Source organism: Monodelphis domestica, chromosome 6 (genome assembly GCF_027887165.1).
Source record: "Monodelphis domestica isolate mMonDom1 chromosome 6, mMonDom1.pri, whole genome shotgun sequence".
NCBI lineage: Eukaryota > Metazoa > Chordata > Mammalia > Didelphimorphia > Didelphidae > Monodelphis > Monodelphis domestica.
The window spans coordinates 44,992,432-45,017,480 of NC_077232.1; the positions used below are offsets into that span (position 1 = coordinate 44,992,432).

At 35.1% G+C, this 25,049-nt stretch overlaps 1 protein-coding gene across 1 annotated transcript in view; it reads right to left on the bottom strand.

Annotated features, from left to right (window-relative positions):
- ELP4 (elongator acetyltransferase complex subunit 4) overlaps positions 1-25,049 on the bottom strand; it is a 281,026-nt gene that overhangs the window by 207,865 nt on the left and 48,112 nt on the right. The window contains exons 4-5 of the mRNA XM_007497217.3: positions 16,104-16,235; positions 7,335-7,474 (exon numbers count right to left, since the gene is read on the bottom strand). Coding sequence (XP_007497279.3) covers positions 7,335-7,474; positions 16,104-16,235 — 272 coding nt within the window. The remainder of the gene's footprint in view (positions 1-7,334; positions 7,475-16,103; positions 16,236-25,049) is intronic.

Below are 25,049 nucleotides of genomic sequence, written 5' to 3' on the forward strand. Positions count from 1 at the left end.
ACCATTAGACTAGTCAGGTAAGAAAAAATCAAACAGGGCATAATACACAGAGATTTATGTAAAATGACAAAAGCAACTAGGTGGCTCAGTAGATAGAGACCTGGGTTCAGACCTGACCCCAGACACTTCCTAGCTGTGAGATCCTGGGTAAGTCACTTAACCCCAATTGCTTAGCTCTTTCCGCTCTTCTGCCTTGGAACTGATACTTAGTATTGATTCTAAGACAGTAGATAAGAGTTTTCTAAAAAGCAAGTTAAACTGATCAAAACTTTCAGTGAGTCAGTTCTGCCAAAGCTAATAAAATAGCTTTTGAATGTCACTTGCAAGTGGTTAAGCCATGCTGAAAAATCAATAATAATAATAATAACAACAACAGAGAAAAAAGCAGGTAAGGAAAGAAGCTAGTTTGAAATTACATTTTTTTAGGGATAATCCATAAAATACACAAATTAAAGCTTTACCCAAAAGTATTCTTAAGTAAGAGTAGCTCCATGCTTTATTGAAACCATTTCCCATGCTGAGAATAACTCTCCTCCTTTCTATTTCCCAAACTCCTACCTGTCTTTTTGATGACGATTGATGACAGAAAACACCTTGTTTGGTTAAAAGTATGATTTCTTTTACTCAAGTTTCAATTTGATAGGTTAGTCTAAATGTACAGATAAATTTAAAAGTAAAACATACACACATATGATTATTTTATATTTAGGGCAAATTTCAACTTTTTCCTTTATTTAAAAAAGTTCTGATCTATATACTCGAAGAGATCTTATAGACCAACTGGTCCAGTTTGCAAAATATTGTTGAACAGTTCCTTCCCAAAAAGTGAAATTGTACAGTACATTCTCTAGGACAGTGGGTAAGACTCCTCTGCTGCAGTCTTAATTATGAAAAGTATGGACAAATGGTAAAGCTTAGCATTATTCCTTTTGAAATGAACCAGTGAAGTTCCTTTTGGTGAGATGAGCACATACTTTTCATAAATTAAAATAAATATCATATGGTAGAGCAGCCATTTTCAAAATTAATTTAATTACATGTTTAAAGTTTAATTACATTTAATTAAGCATTTAGGTTTAATAGGAAATAAATGAATGATCAATTAAATGCCCTAAAATGAAACACTGCCTTGTTAATGAAAATCTATGAGTCTTCTTATTCTTCTGAACTGTTACTTTTCTGAACAAAGAAATCTCTCTACAGACATTTTTAGTGTAAGATTTTTGCTTTAAAGAACTATACACAGGATAAGAAAAAATAAGATATTTTTTGTAGCTTTAGCATTTGTGTTTTTTATAATGTCTGAAAACAGTTTAATCTTATTTTATTTTGGAATGCAACTATATTTTATTTTGCATTTTAATTTCATAATGTATTTTATGCTCTTAGGAAAACAATTCCTTAATATTTCCTTTTTCCAAAATTATTACTTTGCATATGAAAAGAAATTTCATAATAGTTTTAGTAAATAAATATATACTGCTATTTATTTGAAAAATTAGGCAGTCTTATTTTTTTATTGGTAGCGCTTTGCCTATTTTTGTAATAGGAATTTGGGAGTGTTTACATTTTATTTAAAAATACTAAACCTTATTTTATCAGTGAATTAAAGTGCTTTACTGCTCTGCAGTTACTAGGAAAATTTCAACCTCTGTATACATATTGAGATGAGAGATCCCTAACCTGTCATTTCTACTGATACCCAAAATTAAAGAAATCTATTCAAAGAAGAGTTGGCAGATTTAGCTTATATTTATTTAATATCTAAAATGTGCCAGATGAAACACATATACCAAAAGCTTGTTTCATGTTAATTATTTTTTGACTCCTGACTGAATGATAAATCCTGTTTTTCTTATCAGTAAAAGGAAGATGCATGCATCTCTCACATGTGTCTTTGTCTCCACTCATATAGCCACTGCTTTAGAACAGACTCTCATCAACTCTCCCTTAGACTACTGCAATAGCCTCTTAGTTGGTCTACCAATCTCAAGTCTCTCCTCCTTCTCTGATCTTTTCCCTGCCTAGTACCAAAGTACTTCCCAGATCAAACCCTCTGGCCAACAAACTTCAGTAGCTCCTTATTATGTGTAGGACTGAATAAAAACTTCTGTTTGGCCTTTAAAGATCCTAACATACCTACTCCAATCTATCTTTTCAGTCTTATCATAGATCCCTCCCGTTCACAATGTAGGGGAACTGGCCAAGGCATTGTTTGTTGTTTCTCTCTCAGGGCATGCCATTGTCCATCTTGACACACCATACCTGGAAAAGGCTCCCTTCTCTCTACCACCCCTTAGCCTACCTAGATTCCTTCACAGCTCAAACCCAATGCTACCTCCTCTCTGATGCCTCTTTTTTTACCTCCTGGTGGCTAGTGATTGAAATTATCTTCTTCCAATAGAATGTAAGCTCTTTGAAGGCAAGGACTATTTCAATTTTTTTTCTTTTAATCTCTAGCACCTAGCACAGTGTTTGACTGATTATCAGTGAGGATCACTAAAAACTAAGATAGTAATAAGTACTGATGATGACTATAATACTGATAAAATGTTCTGACTTCTATAAAACAAGGTGTCATGAAGCAGGAGAGGCATAATTTCTATTTAATGATCAATGCATAGACACACAGGATGGCTAAGTTAATTTAGCCAAAGCTAGGAATAACAAGTGTCCTGTTTCTGGTGCTTATATTCAATCAAGACAAATTATTTTTGAAAAGAATATGAGAAAGGAAACTCAGTGACATTACACTGAGCCATTAGTTAGAAAATTAGGGAAATGGTGTAAAAATATACTATGCTACCTGAAAAACTATATCTTTTACTTCCAGTTCTCAGACATAGACTATATCTGGATAGCAAGAATTCAGTAGAATTGTTATAAAAATACACAGATTTAGTGAATAAAGATACAAATTTAATACATCCTTTTAAAAATAAAGAATTATTTATTAATATTTGTTACATGAGACAGCTAGGTGGCTCAGTGGATTGAGTGACAGGCCTAGACATGGAAGATCCTAGGTCAAATCTGGCCTCGGACACTTTCTAGCTGTGTGACCCTGGGCAAGTCATTTAACTTTTATTGCCAAGTCCTTACTGCTCTTCTGCCTTAGAACAAATACATAGTATTGATTATAACACAAAGGGTTTAAAAAATATATACATATTTATTATTGGAATATTAACTGCACATAGAAGAAACTAGTTTTTCTTGGGAAATTACATAAACTACAATCCTCTTTTTTTCTTCTTTCGTGTGCTGAAATGTTCATGTTTGTTAATGATGTTTATTAACTTAAAATATGAGACATTGCAATAAAAAATAAACAAAAAAAAAAGAACGGAGGGACAGCTAGATGGCTCAGTGGATACAGAGCCAGGCCTAGAAAATGGAAGATCTAGGTTCAAACCTTGCCTTAAACATTTCCTTGCTGTATGACCCTGGGCAAGTCACTTAACCCCCACTGCCTAGCCCTTACTACTCTTCTGCATCGGAACCAATATGCAGTATTAATTTTAAGATAGAAGGAAACAGTTTAAAAAAAAACAACTGAAATTGAGGATTCCCAAAATGTAACAAAAAGTGCACAGGATAAGCAGGATGCAACAAATTATATCCAAGAAATAACTGAGAATAAATGGTGCAAAGCATGTCACAAAAGCACATGATCAGAAAGTAGGCTGATCATAAGGCAAGAGTAAAGAATAACCAGTAGGCTCTATGTCCTCATTAGTGGTGTCACTGCAATTAAAAGGGAACCAAAGGAAGGCCCTCAACTCACTAGAAGGAGCTCTTGTGATGTTCTTTTGGCAGTACAAAGATAGGATCTAGGTAGATGAAAATATCCACCTGAATGACATCACCGATTCACTGGAATACTTTAGCTATCCTGCATAGCAGTTAACACAGAGTTGGTTGGAATTTTAGAAATATTCTTTGAGTTGGCTTAGAAAAAAAAAAGATGGACAGAAGAATAACAATTGGACCCAGAGTGGGCAACTGGATGGAAAAATCATTTTCATGTAATACTATCTAGTCCCTTGGATCATGGGAGGAAAATATTTAGATCTTTTCTAAAATTATAAATTTTCTTTCATCTGTTGTCATCCATTCTTTATTTGCATATATTTAAAAATATCTGAAAAGCTCTTCGTAATTAAAATGATATATTAAGCACCATTTGCATATGGAAGCTGTCTTAGGATCTGTAGTATTAATTGTACTTTAAAAAAATTTATGAGTTTCTTGTAGGGGGCCTTGAGTTGTCTGAAGGAAGGAGACTATAAAAAGCTAATAAGTAAAGAAAAATTGAAGAGGCTATTTTAGAATGTAAGTTCTTAGCAGGTGGTGATCATTATATTTACAAATGTGTTTAACATAGTTTCTGGAAGGCAGTCATCTGGGTGAATAAGTTTTAGGTATGTGAACAATAGAATTTTCTTAATCTAATTTTTGAGTGTCAATAAAGTTCTTTAGGAGTGAAGTAAGTGGTGCTATTATCATTAATTATATGAATGAATTTTAAAAAAGCACTTATTAAGTACTTATATACAAAGACCACTAGAGATATTAAAGAAAGAAAAAGAAAAAAGGCAAGACAGGTTCTGCTCTCCAGGAGCTCACACTTTAAAAGGGAGATGGCCCAAAGAAGAGATTTTAGCTGCAAATCAGATGGAAAGGCCCAGGGAAGGAGTGTGGGGGGCAAAATAGATGCTAAAGCATCTTCTTTAATGCCATTGAAAATAATCATATCTTTTTCTGATGTTGAATCCTTTGACAGTGCCAAGGACTTTGATGGTGAGAGCTGCCTATTTGAGGTCTTTGGAAGCTGTGGCTGCAGAGGATGTAGAGGTTTCAGAAGTAACATCTTACATTCAATAGATGCTTCTTACCCCCAACTTATTATTATGAAGCTTCTTTAGGGCAAAGAAAGTAACATAGCAAATTTTCATTTTTCTATATGAAGAACTATACTGTATCAAATATATTTTGATGCCTATTGTGCACATATATCAGTACTCATCTGACAAGGATTTTCTTGTTTTTGTCTATAACTTTTTGTTTTTGTTTTTGTCCTTATCTCTGCTTAGTATACTTTTGTTAAGGGAAGTCATGCTGATGATGGATGATCAAGAAGGCTGTAGGTCAATGGAAGAAGAAAAAAATAGCAAGAGACAACAACTCTCTAGATATAATATTAATTTTAACTTGCAAATATCAAAGACTAGATTTTACTATCTTTGAAACCATATTAAAGCTATATGCAAAAACAGAAGCTAATTATTTCACATACTTGGGTTCTGGTCCTTGGAAAAATTCTAATAATGATTTATGATCTAAAATATAACTATTTCTTTTAAGATGAAAAAAAGATGTCATTTGTTCAGTATTGGGAAAAGAGGAATTCCTATAGTCATGTCTTTGGGGGAATAGAAGTGACTTGAGACTTTCAAAGGTATTCCAGAAGTACAAGAACTAGCAGGTCTCCCAATGAGATGGGAATCAATCAATCAATCAATCAATCAATCATAAATAGTTATAAAGTACTTACTATGTATAAAAATAAAGGATGGACCTGGATGGATATTAAGTCTGCTGTTTGAAAATTAGTCTAGCCCCATACTGAGTACAAAGAAAATCCTCCCCAATCAAATCACAGACTTTCAAAATACTGAAATATTAAATCTATAGAAACTATGAATGAGCCTGAATTCAATCATCCTCATTGGATAACAAGGCAGATAAAGATAATACTGATAAGCATAATAATTTACTATTATAAATTAAGGTTTTTAAAGTGCTTTCTGTTGCATTTTTCTACTGCAACATCACAATAATCCCAAGGAAAAAGTACTTGTACTGTAAGTAGAAAATCTGGACTGGAGTTTTCATGTGAAAAAAGGGTACCAGGACGATTAGTACAACTGCTACTATCATTGATCTCTCAGAACTGTTGTGAGACATAGTTTATATAAAGCTTAACACACTATAAAAATGGGAGGTCATCCCTATTTGCATCTAGCATCTGAGGAAATTGAGGCTCATAGAGTCCAGTGTTATATAAGAGTGGTCAGCTAAGACTGGCAGACCAGAACCCAAGTCTTCTGATACCTGGTTCTATGCTTGCTCCACTACACTAGGAGAGAGATCAATGAGGTATACGCCAAGTTACCTAGCTATGATAAATTAAAACCTTAACCAAAGTCCTACATCTCTGAAATGAGATAGTTTGACAAATAGGTTCCTGAATCATTCCATTAATTATTATTGCTATACTTAGCATTTGTATAGTGTCAGGTACTATGCTAAATGCCTTTACAAATATTATCTCATTTGACTCTCACAACAATCTTGGGGAAGAGGTGCTATTATTATTTCCATTTTACATCTAAGGAAACTGAGGCAAATAGCATCTAAGTGATTTGCCCAATGTCACACAGCTAAAAGATCTGACCTCAGATTTTTGTTAACTCAGGTTTTTGTGACTCTAGTTCTAGAACTCTATCCATATTCCTCCATTTCAAAATTTCCTCTTCTGTTTAACTATTTACAAACCACTATATCTACTACTCTAATTGTAGAAGAATAAGGTTCCTAAGGACATGAACTAGTTCTGATCCTTGGGAAAACCCATCCCAAGTTTAATTTTCTTTGAGTCAAATCACAAAACTGAATTATTTGGACCCCTATGAATTCCTGAATCCAAAAAACTTACAATTTTCATAGATTTAATGGTATAAATATGTTGTTAGTGTCACTGGTTTAGTTGAACACCTAAGACTCTTGGTTCTACACGAAGAGTATGAAGAATGCTGTATTTGCCCTCTGGTTAGACATTGACAACCTTAAGAAATAAAAACTTAATCTTAGCTCATCATACTAGTATGGTATCAATCTACTGATGGCTACCTGATATTAGATAGCATGGCATGATTGATTTCTTTTAAAAAACACTATTTTACATTCTTTTCATTGCTATCATGATTAAAAATCTATCATTATTATAAGGAATGCCAACAGGCAGTGATTTAAAGCTATTTCATAATTTACTGATAATTAAAGCAGTAGGACTTATAAATATCTGGTATCTAAAATATTCAACTATTGAGAGTCAAAATAATAGCAGGGATAAGTGTATAAGATTTGAAAATGAAAAAGAAAAATCATTGTATAATGAAATAAAAAACAAAATGAAAATGTAATCATCACTACTTGCAATGTAAAAAATTACAACTTACCCTCCACAGTATATACTTAAAGTTATGGGCCTTTTCAAAGGAAACTTTGTTATATAAGTCTTTGAAATCTGACAAAGATTAGGAACTTACCAGGATTCTACATTAGCATATGAAGTAATTTCTTCTGGAAGGAAAAATTTGTGCCATTTTGCAGACTGAATTACCTCTTGGGACATCCTTTTTGACACATCATAATAATGTCCAAATCTTGACGATGTTCCTGGACCAGCCTGATGAAAAAGGCCACATATATCATTTTAGGATGGTTTCTTTTATGTGTTAGCAGTCACAGTTTGTCAGTCAAATAATCAACAAACATTTACTAAGCACCTACTATGTGCCAGGCACTGAGTTTGTAAAAGTACAAAGAATGAAATAATTTCTATTCTCAAAGAGCTCAGATGTTAAGTTGGAATATTAAACACAATCAACAAATTCACAGAGCTCCTTTATCATAATTTTAAAACCTCTCTTTTAGATGTCTCTTTATACCATATCATACTTCAATGCATCAGTTATAAAATTATGAGACTAGCCAGGAGAGCTGACCTAGGGGATAGGAAGGCCTAGGCTCCATCCCATCTCTGATACATTCTGGCTATGTGGTCCTGGACAAGTCCCTAACCTCTCTGTTCTCTAAGTAATACCCAAGGCTAAATGTGCACTGAAAGCTCCCTATACTAATAAAATCACAAGGCTAGTTTCTAGCCCATAATTATGAAACTGCATGATTTAAATGTCCTGATTGAGCCTGGAAGGTTCCTGTTATTTAAAACTATAAACTCATTCAGACAAGTCTCAGGTTCTCTAGATTCCTGTTGGGGAAGGATTCTAGAAAGATCAATGTGAAAGCCCACTATATACTGTTATCCTAATTTCCATGGAAAAAGCTGCCTGCAGAACACACACACACACACACACACACACACACACACACACACACACACACACACACACACACACACACACAAAGAGAGGAATCACTACAGAAGCCAAAAGGCCTTAACTTACTACTTTTGGTCTTTGATCAGTATCCTGGACTGAAACTCAGGTCATTTAGGTATAAAAACTAACAAGTAAGCAATATTTTTGTGCTTGTTATTAGGTACTTACAATCCTTGAATGCTCAAAGATGATAATTTTTTAATTAAATCAAGATGATAATTTTTAAAAGGCAGAAGAATTAAAATTTTAAACCAATATTCGTAGTTAAATTATTTCTTAAATATAGTAAAGGAAATGTTCATGCCTCTTTAAGGCTATACTTATGTTTATTTAAAATTATTTACTAAAATGATTTGGGGTGATCTTTTGAGTCAGATTTCTTGATTTGATTCAAGAATTAATTGTTTATTTCTTTTCCTTTTTTTTAATTTTAAAGATACCTAAAGCAAATTTATCTTGGCATTTACATTTAACTAATATGAAAACATTCCCAAACAAGAACAGTCTACATTAAAATATATGCTTCATAAAAAACAGAGAGTGAAGTTATTTAGTCTAAAGGTTGTGAAAGCAATTTAAACAGGGTCTGTTCTTTGGCCTATAATCTATCCTTTATCCGGATTACAGTTCAAAATGTTTTTACTGCAATCTCTGCTAGAGCTCATCTTTTTCTTGTATAAGTCCAAGCCCCCTTAATGTTTTAGAAAGGCCTTGACTAACTGAACTTTGATCTGATGTCTTCATTGAGAAAAGCTCCAGGTTGCCCATTTCAGATGCAAATCCTCACTAAGGCCCCAAAGAGTTTAGTAAAGACAGAGAAAAAGAAGAAACAAGAAGTTTCCAGGATCCTCTTTGAGAATCCTGGGGCACATTGGTGTCCTTAATCCACACTGCTGCAGGGATTAAGGTAGGTGATAACCTTTCTCGATTCAAAAGAATAAGTAGAGTGCCAACAAACTGGGTGGAGACTAGGATTTGACTATAATAAAACACCACACAATCAAAGCTTGGTCTATGTCAGAAGCCTCTGAATAGACCTCAATGTACCACATTCCCAGGCCTAGTGGGGAAGCTTGCAAAAGCCTACCTGAATCAAGTAAGCATGAATAATCTGTTTTAGCAGACTGGCCATGGAGAGAGAAAGAAAGGGAGACTTTCCACTTCTTTTAAGTTAGACTTGATAAATTTATTAGTGGATTGAGGCTTCCTGGAGTACTATGAGTGAGCGGGCACAGAAAGAAATGCACTAAATTATCAGTAAATAAAGTATTCATTTAGACCATCATTAATCATTAGTATTTCTAATTATAATACTGATGTGATAGAAAATTCATTTTTTTGGGATGAATGACAGCAGAAAATTGATTCCATGGGACAGTTTATCATGTGATAGATTTCATACGACTGATTAAGAATAAAATAGTTCACTGGAAAATAAAAATAAATTTGCATATCTTTTAGTTTCATCTAACTCTATTTTTAGTTAGGAATTAAAAATTAGTTTGGAATGAACAAGTATATCCTACAGAAAGACAATTAGACAATATGAAACAATTATTAAGCCTTTAAATCTTTTATAGGAAAAATTCCAAGAAAAAAAATGTCCCCCTTATCTCCAGATAAAAAGTAAGTTATGGAAATACATTAATGTATAACAGATTTCTGAAAACTGCTGCAATTTTTAAGAGTATTAATCAAGAACAAACAATTAAGCAATTTCAACTTGAAAAAGTAAACAGGCACAAAATAATACAGAGGAAAATTTGTTGTCCAGTCATTTTCAGTCATGTCTGACTCTTTATGATGCCATTTGGGGTTTTCTTGGCAAAGATCCTGGAGTGGTTTGCCATTTCCTTCTCTAGCTCATTTTACAGATGATAAAACTGAGGCAAACAAGGTTAAGTGACCTGCTCAGGGTCACACGGCTAGTAAGAATCTGAGGCCAGATTTGAATTCAGGAAGAGGAGTCTTCTGACTCCAGGCCTGGGGCTCTATACTGTACCAGCTAGTAGTAGGCTATTAGTAATAACAGAAGGCTATTTAAATATACTAATGGCAGTAGGCTATTAGAGTAGCCCAGATGGGAGGTGATGAGAATCTGCACTAGAGAGGCAGCAGTGTCATAGGCGAGAGTGGAGTATACTAAAGAAGGAAGGTCCAAGTGACAGGCCTTGCCAGCTGCTCAGCTATGGGGGAGGGGGTAAGAGAGTGAGGAGGAGCCTTGGAGTGACACCCAGGTAGGAAGCCTGAGGGACGAGGAGGCTGATATTCCACTTGATGGCCACAGAGGGTGGGGTTTGGACGGAAAGAGAATGAATTCTGTTTGGGGCATGTCAGGTTTAAGCTGTCTACTGGACGTTTAGTTTGAGAATTGGAAAGGCAGCTGGGGAAGTGAGACTGGAGGTCAGCAGAGAAGTTGAGGCAGCATAGGCCCATTTCCAAGATGGACATTCAAACCGTAGGACCTGATAAGAACATCAAGAGAAGTGGTATGGAAGGAGAATATAAAAGGGCCCAGGAGAAATCTCTGCAGGAAATCTAGTCCAAGGGCATGACTTAGTGGATGTGTTTTGGCCATGGCCAGTGAAGGAATTTGCTTTGCTTAATAAGACATAAGTTAGGGTGAGGGTTTTCTCCCTTGTTGCTTCCTTTCTCCTCTCTTCCTTCTTTCTCTCCCTCTCTTCAGTGTAAGGGAGAAAAAAGGAGGGAAACCCCCTCCCAACAAAACAAAACAAAAAACACCCATTGCCCCTCCCCCCAATCAAAACTTCTTTGTGTCACAGACTCCTGAACCCTTTAAGCAGTCTGGTAAAACCTGAATCTCTTCTTTAATGTTTCTAAATTCACAAACTAAATGGCATATAGGGAAACTAGACTCAATGGATAGAGAGCCAGGCCTGGAGATGGGAGGTCCTGGGTACAAATCTTGCCTTAGACACTTCTTAGCTGTGTGATCCTGGGCAAGTCATTTGATCTTGGTTGCCTAGCCCTTACCATTCTTCTGCCTTAGAATACTTAGTATTGATTCTAGGAGAGAGGGTAAGGTTATTTAAAATAAATAAATGAATATAATTACATGGGATTACAAAAGAAAGTATATTGAAATATATTTATCAAAATATTTTTTAAAAAACAAGTTCATGGTGTAAAGGATAATTTTAGCATTGTGACTTAAAATCTAAATTTAATTGGTCACCAGGGAAAATCCCAAATAATAAAATACCCAAGTCAGCTGGAAATTTTATGGTGATTTAACTGATATAGTGGAGGAGATTAAGAAGAAGGAAGAAGGAAAGGGAGTAGGATTTCTCCAGCCTGGCTAGTACCGGGCAGGAAGATCTAGAAAGTAAGGTTTTGGAGTGTGAAGGAGGAAGGAATCAGCCTGAACTCCAAAAGGGCTCAGCCAAGATGCCAGAATCTGAATCTGCTCAAGGGCAAACTTACTGCCAAACCCAGACAAATAACTGCCACCACTCCAATATGTTGGAACGCCTAGCATGCTGCCAGCCAGAGTTGCCTCTCCAGGGAAAGAGGGAGAAGAGAGCCAGTGATGTGCCTTATATAGACAGTTTTACGTCACCTTCCTGCATCTCATCTGCACCAATGATAGCTTAGCTTGACTTAGGACAGCCCAAGGGTCTGTCCGCTGTTTTCTGTACATGTCTGTTGAAGGCCATTTTCTCAGATAATTAAATCTTTGAGTATGGAGCAGACATTCCTGACCTTGTTAAACTGAGTAAAACTGAGTAGGGTGGAGAAATTTAGAGTTCCCAAGACTTGATTCTGTTATACCAAGTATCTCCATTGTTACTAATCAGGAAATAGCTAAATCAGATCTTCTAAAGTATGGTCTGATTAGGGTGGAATAGTTTAAAAATTCACAATTGACTGTAGGTTAAAAACGACTATGATCAAATTATTTCCTCTATATGCCTATGGCCACAACTCTAGAATAGTCATGATTACTGCTCTGAACAATTTGCAGTAGCCTTCTAACCAGTCTTCCTTCTTTTGCTCCCCGCAATCTATTTTTCATACATAAAAAAAACTTTCTCATCAGGACAAAAGTTTTTAATGCCTTTCCATTGTCTGAGTCAAGTTTGACCTCTTTTGCCTGGCATTTGAAGCCCTCTAAAATCTTTTGCCACCCTACCTGCTCATCCTTAATCTCCAATGACTGCCCTTCAGAATCTAGCAAAACTTGATTACTCTCTATACTCTGACTAGAACCTTCATTTTTTTTGCCTCTCTGCATAGATTTGATGCCTAGAATAGTCTCCCTCTTCTTTTGTTAGTTCTTGAATTTCTCATTATTTTTCAAATCTCAATTCAAATGGCAATTCTCCAGTGAAATCTCTCCTGATCCCCAGCTACCCATCACTTAATAATGGCACTCCTCCTTGGACCTTACAAGACACTTTGTCTCACAGCTATTTAATGTATTTTCTATGAAAGATTTTATTCTAGCTATCTCTGTTTTTGTCTCTCCTCCTTAAGAAAGGGGTGTTAGTCCCATACTTTATATTTTTCTCCATGTCAGGGACAATGATCCCACACAACTGGTACAAAATGTTAGGTGAGTAAAACATCTAATGTTTAAAAAACCCCAAAAAACTTGTTACTAATGATAATGAAATCTTTTTTTTTATGGTTTTACATAGGCCCAGTTTTGCATTGTGAAAACTGTTGTCCCATAATTCATAAACTAAGTCATCCTCTGTGTCACTGGTTAGAATAAAATAGTGTATGAATAGTTCACATTACCACTTATAGAAAAACAAATTCCTCCCCTAAAAAGGCTAATGGTAGATAAACAAATCATCTTCGTACATAGAAAATTAGCACTTGTAAAGAATATAAAAAATTCTCATGAAATTTTCACTGAAAACACATTAATGCTGTACTATATAATATGAATATTTTTTTCAGCTGTTTATCATACTACACCCTCTGAAACTTCTAATAGCCATGCCCACAAATGTTTACTGAATTCATTCACAATTCACAAATTTCAGTTTAGCAACCAAGTTCAAGTTACCAAGCTACCAAAGCTAGAAGGAGCACCTGAAATGGCCAGAATCTCTATGTCAGGCATCCTATCTTCCTTGTGGGCACCCAGTGCTCCAAACTTGCATCTCCATGCTTCCCTGGGCAATCTTTGGCCTGCACGTGATAGTGCATGTCAGCCAAATGGAAGGAGCTCTCCTTCTTGGTAGCAGACTCTTGCTACTGTCAGAGCAATGAGAAGCAAAGGGAACTTTGGACCATCTGTCATCTGGCTTGATGGTGAGCTACACAGGACGAACTCTCCTGTGAATAGTAGAAGCCTTCTGCCTACCAAGAGTTGAAGTTAGAAGTCCCAGTTTATAGGAAAGTAGGAAAGAGTATATACATGAGGGTGAAATGATAGATTCTAGAATACCTACAGGTTATAAGTTGAGTTCTATACCTAAAAATGACTTCCTAAATGCTTGTGGAAGGGCCCTGAACATGGAAGTGACTGTTTTTCAAAGGTTATGAGGATGGAGTAATAACAACTACCAATATCTGTAAAGCGCTTTAAAGCTGCAAAGCACTTTATAGATATATGATCTTATTCTCCCAACAACCCTGAGAGGCAGAGGCTGTGTTGATCCTTTTTTTACAGTTGAGGAAACTGAGGAAAAGAGCAGTAAAATGACTTTCTCACAGTTGCACAGCTAGTAAGTGTTTATGGACAGATCTCTGGCTAGGGCAGGTCTGGGTAGGCTTTGGGGACAGGTCTGGTAATGGGTCATATGTCTACTTTCTGAGGGGTAGCTTATTCCCAGCTGATCTGCCACCAGAATAGGAGGATTTTAAAAATTGTTTTTTTTTTCCTGTAGCAACTAATGAGTATCATCTACTGTAGTAGAAAGGCGACACAAACTGTAGAGATAAAGTACTTGCATCACTGAAGTAACAAAATAGGATCTGCCCTTATCATACAAAGGTGAAGGTCTAGCTATTCCAGTGGACAGATGATCGCATTTCAACTTTGGTGAGACAGCCAGAACAATGCAATGGGGCCCCTAGGAGACACAATGTGGTCTTAGTAAAATCCCTTCTCTCCACTGCTGGTAGCAGACGAGCATCCGGTCTTGGCCAGCACTGTCTCTAGACCACTGGTTCTGCATCAGACTTCCTTTCCTTGCTCCCTCTCTTCCTGAAAAGCAACCTTGGCCTCACCAACAGGAAGAGTTTTGAAAGACCCAGAAGAGAAAGTTCTTGCCACCAAAGTCCTCAGCACCATAATGCTTGGTGTTGTCAAATGATTCAATGTAATAAACAACTGTAGCCTTATCAATCAAGATGACCCAAAGAAGACATGTTGGGATATCAACATATGTATTTATGAATAAATGTGACAGCCATTTGGACCGGCTGGTTTTATCCTGTGGAGCCCTGGGCCTGTCTACCTGTCCTATAGTTAAATATTTCTATATATGTTGTTTCCTCTTATTAGAAAGTGAACTCCTTGAGAGCAGAGCTGTCTAGCTACTCTGTTTATATCTGATACTAACTTGGGGTCTTCAGAAATATTTCAAAGGGTCCATAAACTGGGATGAGAAAAACATGTTTTTATTAACCTCTAAAACTGGCAATTCCTTCAATGATGAATGTAGATTGTCATTAGCAACCATGACTTTATTACCAACAGAAATCATGTTTTCATATCACACCATAGTTGTTACAGATATTAAAAAGTATTGCTTAAGTACATTACTACTTAGAAATAAGCGTATTTTTGCACTTGCTGCCAGATCACATCCTGTTGAGTGATGCTCACATGATGTCTGTTGTTATTGTTCCGTTATTCTGGCATGTCTGACTCTTTGTGAGCCTATGAACCATAGCATGCCAGGCCCTTCTATCTTCCACTATCTCTGGAAGTTTGTCCAAGTTGATATTTATTGTTTTTATGACACTCTCTATCCTCTCATCCTTTGCCATCCCCATCTCCTTTTATCCTTAATCTTTCCTAACATCAGGATTTTTTCCAGTGAGTCCTGTCTTCTCATTATGTGGACAAAATATTTAAACTCCAGCATCATTATCTGACCTTCCAGTGAATAGTAACAATTTCTTTAAGAATTGAATGGTTTGATCCCTTTGCTGTCTAAGGGACTCCCAAAAAGTCTTCATCAGCACCACAATTTGAAAGTGTAAAATCTGAGGCTCTCAGCTTTCCTTATAGTCTAACTCTTATGTTAGCCATACATGGCTAATGGAAAACCCATAGATTTAAATATGTAGTACTTTGTCAGGAAGGTGATGTCTGTTTTTTAGCATGCTGTTGAGATTTGACTTAGCTTCCCTTCCAAGGATCAAGCTCACATGATATAGCTGGCCAACCATGGGGGGATCTATAGGCTTTACCAGGATGCTAAAGGAATCCATGACAGAAAAAAGGTTAAGCATTTCTGACTCAGCACAATGCTTTGCACAGAATTCATTCCCATTCATTCATTCATTCATTCATTCATTTTTTTACCTACCAAGCATTTCCCAAAGTTTTTCTTATGTCAACTCTGAGAGAACATGAATGAATATGTATTCTCTACATTTATAATTTATTTATTCTTCAAATGAATTCAACAAACATTTACTAAATTCATACTATTTGTAATGCTTTAGCTATTTGGAAACTTCAAGGAATCAATCACTGATAGCTATATCTTTTATGTAAAGAATATTTTACTTGTTTAATGCAAGAAAATTTCTTAGTCCAACTATTTTGGATGATAATATTTCTAAAATAAATTGTAGGCCTCTCTAAATTCTTAGAAGAAATTAAATCATCATCAAAAGGACATAATCATTTATTTAAATTAAAAAATAAATTTAAATAAGTTCATGCAGGTATAGGAAACTTTTACATATATGTGGTTTTACCTCCATTTGGGGCAAGTTTTGGTAACGCCAGGCTATCTTCATGGAAATCTCTGGCTCTTCTTGTGATTTATGACTACGTCCTTCATCAAGCACTTTTTTATAGTTGTCATCATGTAATGGCTCAGGAAGTTCCTAATAAAGGAGAACAACATTTTATTAGAGAGTACATTATTTAAAATGATGATAATTGCTAAGATTTTCCAAAGACTAAAAGTTGTTGCCCACTAACAAAGACACAAAGCTCTGCCAATACATGCCATTCCAAAATAAAGAATGGTTGAAAGTAATTTTCCAGCTAACTAGGGCTTAAGGTAAATAAATATGCAGACACCACATAGAAACTATCTGCATTTTTAGAATTATCCAAATATTCTTAGTACTACTACTGCTTATCTTTCACATTTTTGCAACTTTGCTGCTGTTCCAAGAAGGGGTTATGGCTTTTCAAATTTACATACTTTAATAAAAGCTTAGAATTACAATTTACGTATTACATCTAATTACTGCTAATGTTTGCCATAAAGTAAAAATAAAGCATCTGCACAATGTTTACTGGTTCATAATTCTAAGAACCAAAGAGTTCATTTCACTGAAATAATGAAGTGAAGTAACCATGATTAAAATAAAGACATATCTATCTGAATCAAGTGTCACTTTTACACAGCTGACTTTTTGTTTCTCATTTCAACAATGAAGACAAAATCCTTAATGGAACAAAAAAACAACCATTTTCAATTCTAGGCACCTTTTTTTAGGAGATGGGGGTGAAGGGAAGGGGTGTCAATTTGCCTTCTGAATTACACCTACTACTACTATTAAGATTACTAAAAATAACAACAACAATTATATAGTTAACATTTATTTAGTGCATATGTGCCAGGAATGGAGCTAAATAATTTACAATTATTATCTCATTTGATCCTTGCAACAACCTTGTGAGGTGGTGTTGTCAACCAAGTGACTTCCCCAAGGTCATTCAGCTACTAAGCATTTGAGGCTGAATTTTAACTTAGATCTTCCTAACCCCAAGCTCAGTCTTCTATCCACTGAACCACTAGTTAAAAAAGTTCTATGTGATACCTTTAATGAGGGGTATGAGGTAGATAATGCAATATGTCAAATATAGTAAGCTCCATGAAAAAGGGAAAATACTTCGATAATTTTAGTTTATTTTTGCTATGGGAGAATTAGAAAGTGTAACTTGTTGATAGACATGTTGTAGATAAATATTTTTATATCTATAATTTTTGACATTTCACTAATCTGTTTTATTTATAACTAGAGTTTACTTACACTAGATAGAAAATATACTGTCTACTGCAGTTACTGATTCACCTCAAATGACCTCAAAGTATATTAACTATATAAAAATAATTTCTAGAAAAAACTAGTTATATTTTAAAAATTCTTGCTAATAAAATATTTTTACTTCAGGTATTCAAACAAAACACACATATAATAAAAGACAAGGAATACCTTACTTTTCTGATAAATATAAAATTGAAAGATTCTCAAAAATAAATTTATTATATCAGCAACTCAGGATGCAATTTTTAGATTTTTCTTAATTAAGACATTATTTGCAAAATATAAATTCTATTTTGTTAAAATGTTAATTTAGATGATTACAAGGTTTCATAATTTCACAACTATCAATTTATGCATGTATCAAAATTTACTATTTATCCTATAAAAAGTGTATTCAACTATTAATTTTGGCTATTGAAGGAAAGATGTAGATCTTCTTCCTCCATCATGCCCATGTTTTTATCTCCGTGTTTCTTTCTCTTTACAAATATCTCATGGTAAATTAGAAATTTTCCTCTATTAAGTTATTTGTGATTAAGGAGAAGGCTCCACAATCATTCTTAAATGAAGTCTTTTCTTAATGTGATTGTAATTTTCATTAATGTCAAACAACATACCAAGAGAATATGTTGAAATGACCCAATCTTTTCCTAGAAATTTTTCTTGACTTTAAATGTTAAGAAACTTTATTCTTAGGAAACTTTGCATTCTTTCAACTCTTCCTTGCATTTCAGTGCTTTGATAGAGTATACTATTAACAACAAAACCAATCCAAGTTTAATGTAGATGAAATATGTTTTTAACAATTAGCCCGTTTTGTTACATATATGAAGGTAGAGATGGAAAGGCTCAAATGGGTTAGAATATATATTTTCCCCTGATTTGAAAAGGTTGGTATGACTCTTACATGGAACACTATTCTAGTTTAACCTAACCATTAGTTTTCTTGAAAAGCCACTGAATATCTTTGGAACCATTTTGCTTAAATTAGTTTCACATAATGACTTTTTCATATAAATAATTTTGTCTTTCCATTCTACCTAATAGGAATTTGATAGATGAAGCCATATCACATTTCCCATTAAGTTGGGTTATTAGGTTACTAAATGTACAAAGCACACTTTAGCCCAAGTAATAACTATTTAAAGCCACTTTAGCATTAATTTTACAGAAGATAGTGGCAACCCAGCATAGGGTGTATTATGGGCTCCTTCTCAATTCCAGATTCTATCCATGACCTTCTTTGTGTAGGACAGTTCAGTCATGGAAAGTTTTATCTCAACACTGTTTTTTAGATCTGATATTTTCCAAGCTGCATCACCCCACCCCATTCTAGCTAGTAGAAATGGTAGGTGAACGAGCAACCAATAGCATGGATGGTAAAGGTATCTTAGTGCTCTATTTTAAAGGTTTTTTTGAGGGAGCTCTCATAATTGCCTTTAATGTGTCAATGCCAAACACTAATAGGAAATAAGAGGGAATTATTGATCCAGCATCCTGATACATTTGTTCTTTCTTGCCTCTGAGATACTAAGACATATGCCTTTTTATTAGTTGAAATAACATTTCCCCCCTCACCTATGCTGATCTCTGCAAGCATGATGTCTTCTGTCATTAATAAAGTTTGGAACACGTGAAGACATTAGAGAGCTGAATGGCTTAGGAGACAAAAAGCTCAAACTGCTCTCTTAAACCTGGATGGTCACACTGCTTATAACAATTTTGTTGGACACAACCCATCCCACATCTCCAAATGAGGCCTAAAGTTTGCAAAAATAGAATGCTATTAAGTATAAGATTGTTGAAATAAGAGAATGAATAGAAAAATTTTACCATTTAGTTTAACTGAAGGAGGAAATTCCATTAAATTTTCAAATATTAATTTCATGTTGAAAACATCCTCAATTTAAACTGTTATTCTCAATTTGGGAGACTTTCAGGTAATACTTAAATACTTTATGGCATGTGTGATCTTTGCTAATCTCAAAAACACAATGGAAATGAGTGCTACTCACAAACCATTGTTTGCGAAGAGATGGTAAATCCTATCTTTGAATTCCTCTAACTCATTAAGCTGGCCATTGTTCAAGGGTTTTCAAAACTCAAACCACAACTGTCAAATTGCAGTATCATCATTTAACAAATTTGTCATCTCAAATATTTCCAAAAGCTAACTTAGTTTATAATATTATTACAAGGTAAATATCTTAGACTTTAAGATGCCTAAAAAAGACATCAACAAAACTTTTAAAAATGTAAATGAGTCTATCCTCACAAGTGGAAGGAGTGTGTGTGCATACATATGTGTAAGTGTGTGTAAGAGTATTCTAAAAAAAATCAGGTCATAGGGAAATGAGACTATAGCAATCTTAGCTGGTGCTTTTTTTCTGCTTCAAAACATACTGAAAGATAAGAAACATATAGAAATTGAGTAATATTACTCTTTGGAAATCAAAGTGACAAGAGAAAGGAACGATGGGATTTAATCTTATGATAATTATCTGATCAAATATGAAAACAGCACTTATTCTTCCCATCTCAAGGACGAGGGCCTTGGCCTTTCTTATTTGACCACCATGATCCTCAGGGAGAAAGAAATAAATGACAAATAATTGGGTTAGTCTAGCCACAAAGAAAACCATAAAACAAAACAGGCCCTAGAGTCTAGACCAAACTGAATAATTCATTCAAATTGAATTTAAACAGAATCAGCCCATCCTTGATAGAAGGAAAGTACCAGCATAGGCCAGTGGTCTTGGTCTGAGTCTCTCTGTTCAAATCCCAGCCTTGCCACATCCCATGTGGCCTATGCAGAGTCATTTCCTCTCTCTTGCCTGTGAAGTAAGGAAATTAGACTATGGATAACTTTCAAATCTATTCCAAACCCTTTAGAGAATGGCCTATTTAATAGCAGTCATCTTTGATATGAACAGATATTTTCCTAAATCCAATGCAACTTAAAAAATGTATAAGCAAATCTCATAAAAAATCCTTCATTGATTTTTTTTCATTATCTCTGTATTTAGATATTTCAACATTTATCTACTTTACAGGGCTATTTTGCTATACTTTGGAAACTGTTAAGAGCTAAAAGAACACAAATTGTTAAGCTGTTTATTATTTCTCATTTTTCTAATCTCCTTTGTAGATTTCTTGTAGAAAGGGTACTGGGACAATTTGCTATCTTATTTTTATCATTTAATATTTAATGTTCTGAGAACTGTTGTGTAGACACATAAAAAAACTGCTTGTTATTAATGAATAAAAGTATTGAGATATAAAATCATCTGTAAGTTTACTGAAAATCTACTGGCAGATAGGCCAATGACTTTCTTTTAGTTTTCTTTTCTTCTACCATATTTCTATATTTTGAAAGTTTCCCATGTCATGTAATTTGAAGATCTGGTTTGGTGATAGCTACTGAAAACAATATTCTTAAATAGTAATGGTCAGAGTAATGCAGAGGGTATCATAAGCAGTCATCTAGCTTTGTTTTTGGTTCACTGTGTAGTAGTTCTTGTTAATGAACTGTTATATAAGAGTTCACAACCAAAAAGCCAGGCTCTTTTTGACAACCCAGGTGGTTGCTGGAGCAGTACATTCCAATCTTTCCAGCAGTGTAGAATCTGCTAGCATTTGCATTCCACTGGTACAGTCTTTGAAAATGAAAGGTCATGCCCATGACATGATGAGGAATCAGGGAAGATTTTGTTCCTGATCACTTTAGATGCCTTTTTAAAAAAAATGACCTTTATTTTACCATTACCCCCCCCCCCCAATAAAAACCCAGAGAGAAACATGTGAGCTCCTATCAATATTGGAAAATTAATGTGTATAAGTTTTTGAATGATTTTTTAGGAAATTCAATAAAATTTTTTAAACACTTAAAGAAACAAAATTACTTGTATTTTTTGCTTCATATTTAGATAATCATTCCCAAGGCTTTAGCTAGAGCTTTATTCACAGAATGCAGAAATGGTCTCATCAGTAAGCCAGTCAATAAACATTTCTTCAGCACCTACTATGTGCCAAGAACTGTGTTAAGTAGCTAAGCTTCCTTAAATTCACTAGATACCCATATTACATATTGAATGCTGAATTTTTCATTTCTCCCTCCACACTGCTTCATTCACCCAGCTCCTCCATCGTATTGGTGCCGTGGGGATCTCAGTTACACTAGCTTGAATCAGTGAGGCGACTCCGAGGCACCTTTGGCCTCTAATCTCAAACATAAAACTTAGATCTCTTTACTTTTCTTTCTGGAACCACACTCAATAAACCTCTTATCTAGCCTGCTTCAGTTTTCTCCTCTAGAGGATTCCTCCACCTCCAGGCTCTCATTCTTTTAGTCTCTTCTTCCCACTTCTACGAAATTAATTTTCCTTAAGTAGAGCTCCAAGGAATTGACTTTCCCTCTGAAAGGCCTTGAATGGCTGCCAGTGTATAGTCAAATGGATATCTACACTGTATAACCAGGTTCAGAATCAGTTACCAAGTTCTGCTTGCTTCACCTCTTCTTCAACGCCATGTGCCTTCCATTCTAGGGTGCTAGCCACATGTGCTAAGCAAACTATCTTTTCCACTTTTCCTTGAACTCTGTGCTTTCTGGATTCTGGGATTTGCCCATGTCCTTCTGTTCACAGGAAATGCTGCCCCTACAGCCATCAACTACAGCCCATCTACCAAAATCTCATCACTTTCAAGGACAGGATGAAATATCACCCCCTTCAGGAAGCCTTCTCTGATCCTGACAGTTATTCTGATTCTGAACTTCTAATGTTTTCTGTTGTATCTTTAAAGCACTAATCACATTCATTATCTTTGTCCTATAACTACTTGTATATTTTGCTGCCTTACTCATTTTAGACCAGAAGCTCAAAATAAGAAACAAATATATTTTTTAAAATTCTATCTTACTTACTAAATAATCTAAAATAATAGGAAGAGAAAATATTTTGACATAGTGAAAATATTTTTTTTCTTAAAAATCCCTTACTTTCCATCTTAGAGTCAATTCAAGCCAACTACCTTCCCTGTGAAAATAAATTTTTTAAAAATGTCCATGGCAGTGGGCAACTGGGTGGCTCAGTGAATTGAGAGCCAGGCCTAAAGACTGGAGGTCCTGGGTTCATATCTGACTTCAGACATTTCTAGCTGTGTGACCCTGGGCAAGTCATTGAACCCCCATTGCGTAGCCCATAGCACTCTTTTGCCTTGGAATCAATGCATAACGTTGATTCTAAGAAGGAAAGTAAGAGTTTTTGAAGAAAGGAAATTCCTTTCTTAGATTACTATGTCATTTGTTCACTTTTTTGTATTGCTTAATTTCTATACCTAACTTTTTATTGGAACCTGATTTGATTTCCAGCTTCCTTTAAGTATTTTCAGTGTGCCGCAAAGCTTAAAATATGAATAATCTATGTACACTAAATACATAGCAAATAAACAAATGTTACCAATATCTTAAACCCAAGGGAAATGTTTTTGAACTAATTTTCTATGGGGTATAATTTTACCTTTCAGTGACAACACAAAAGTTTGGTGGCTAATAATATCTAACATTGATATGACATTTACTAACTTTATATTTATTATCTCTTGGGACTTCTGGGTAAACATGGTGGCAGTGTAGACCAGTGTAGACCTCTCCTCATCACCTACTGATATAGACTACCTCAAAAGGCCAAAAAAAAAAAAAACAAATTCATATGAACGAAGGGACTCTACAGGAGGGCACAGCAATCAAGGTACATGGGATTTGGGCATTCACACATTATAAGGGGGTGAACTTGTTTTCACCAAAATGCGAGCTGATCAACCCTCCCCCACCCAATCTACAGAACCAGAGTCAGAGCCAATGTACTAGAATCAGTGAGTGAGCGAGGGGCACCTCTAGGTCCTTGGCAGCTGACTAAGACCACCAAAGACCTACCCCTGAGAGCAGCTAGACCTGAGACCTCAGCAGGCTGAAGAGCTCAAACCTTGGGCACCCTCACACAGAGATGGCACAGAGAAGGTCAATAAACAGTAGAAGCTACAGAGACTTGACAGGTGGCCTCAGGCAAAAACTATGCTCGTTAGCTCCATGCACAGAGACCCTGCCCTCTTCACTCAGACTTCTGACAGGAAAGGGAAGAAAAAAAACCAGCATAGTGATAGCAAATAATGCCCAGGAAAAACATCTTTCTAACATCAAGAAAAACAAGAAGGCGGCATTGATTCTGGATAATTTTTATGGAGGAAAAATCCAGACGACAGAGGAAATAGCAGAAGGAGATATACAAATAAATGCACCCAAACTTAAAAAAAAAAAGGAAATTAGCCACAATCCCTAGAAGAATTTAAATTGGAGCTCATCAAAAAGATGGAAGAATTTTAACAAGAAAAGTGGGAAATAGTTCAAAAAGAAAATGATAGTTTAAATGACAGGAACTTCCAATTGGAGAAACAGTTGGAAGCCATGAAAAGCAGGATAGACCAAACCAAAAAAGAAAATCAAAAGATTATAGTGGAAAACCAGTCCTTAAAGACCAGAATTAGGCAACTAGAAGCCCATGATCTTGCAAAACAGCAAGAATTAATAAAGCAAAGTTAAAAGACTGACAAAATTGAAGAAAACATAAAATATCTCACTGACAAGGTGATAGATTAGGAAAACCGGTTTCGAAGAGACAATTTGAGAATCACTGGTCTACCTGAAAACCCAGAAATAAACAGAAATCTTGACATCACACTACAAGAAATTATTGAAGAAAAATGCCCTGATGTTCTTGAACAAGGGGGAAAAACGGACATTGAAAGAGTTCACTGAACACCTCTATACTAAATCCTCAAAAGACAACCCCCCAGGAATGTAACTGCCAAATTCAAGAGCTTCCAAGCAAAGGAGAAAATTTTAAAAGAACTCAAAAAGAGAAAATTCAGATATCAAGGAGCACCAATCAGGATTACACAGGATCTGGCAGCTTCCACACTAAAGGACTGCAAAGCATAACATATGATATTCAGAAAGGGAAGAGAATTGCTTCTTCAACCAAGGATCACATACCCATTAAAACTGACTATATACTTCCAGGGGAAAGAGTGGGTATTCAACAAAATAGAAAATTTCCAAGTATTTGTAAAGTAAAGACCAGAAGTAAGTGGAAAGTTTGGTATCCAAACATAAAAATCAAGAGAAACATGAAAAGGTAAATAAGAAAGAGAAGGAAAAGGGGGAAAAGTTATTTTTTATTTAAATTTTCCTCTTTAAGGGCTTCAATAAGATCAACATTTTTATATTAATATATGGAATAATGTTATTTGTTCAAAAATTATATTCCTTATTATAGTAGTTAGAAGAATCATTCACAGGTAATTGGGGTAATAAGTGGAATAAGATGATATGCAAAAAATGAAAAAGGGAGGGGGGAAAAGAAGATGGCACCAAGAGAAACTTGAAGGAATAAGATAAAATAGGATAATCTATATCACACAAAGAGGTACATGGGAATGGGAAGGGAAGAATACTATTATAAGGAGAAGAGAGTGCTAATATGTAATACTTAAACTTTACTCTCAGTGAAACCAATTCTGAGAGTGAAGAACATCTAGATCCACTGGGGTATCAAATTCTATCTTACCCTACAGGGAAAGTGA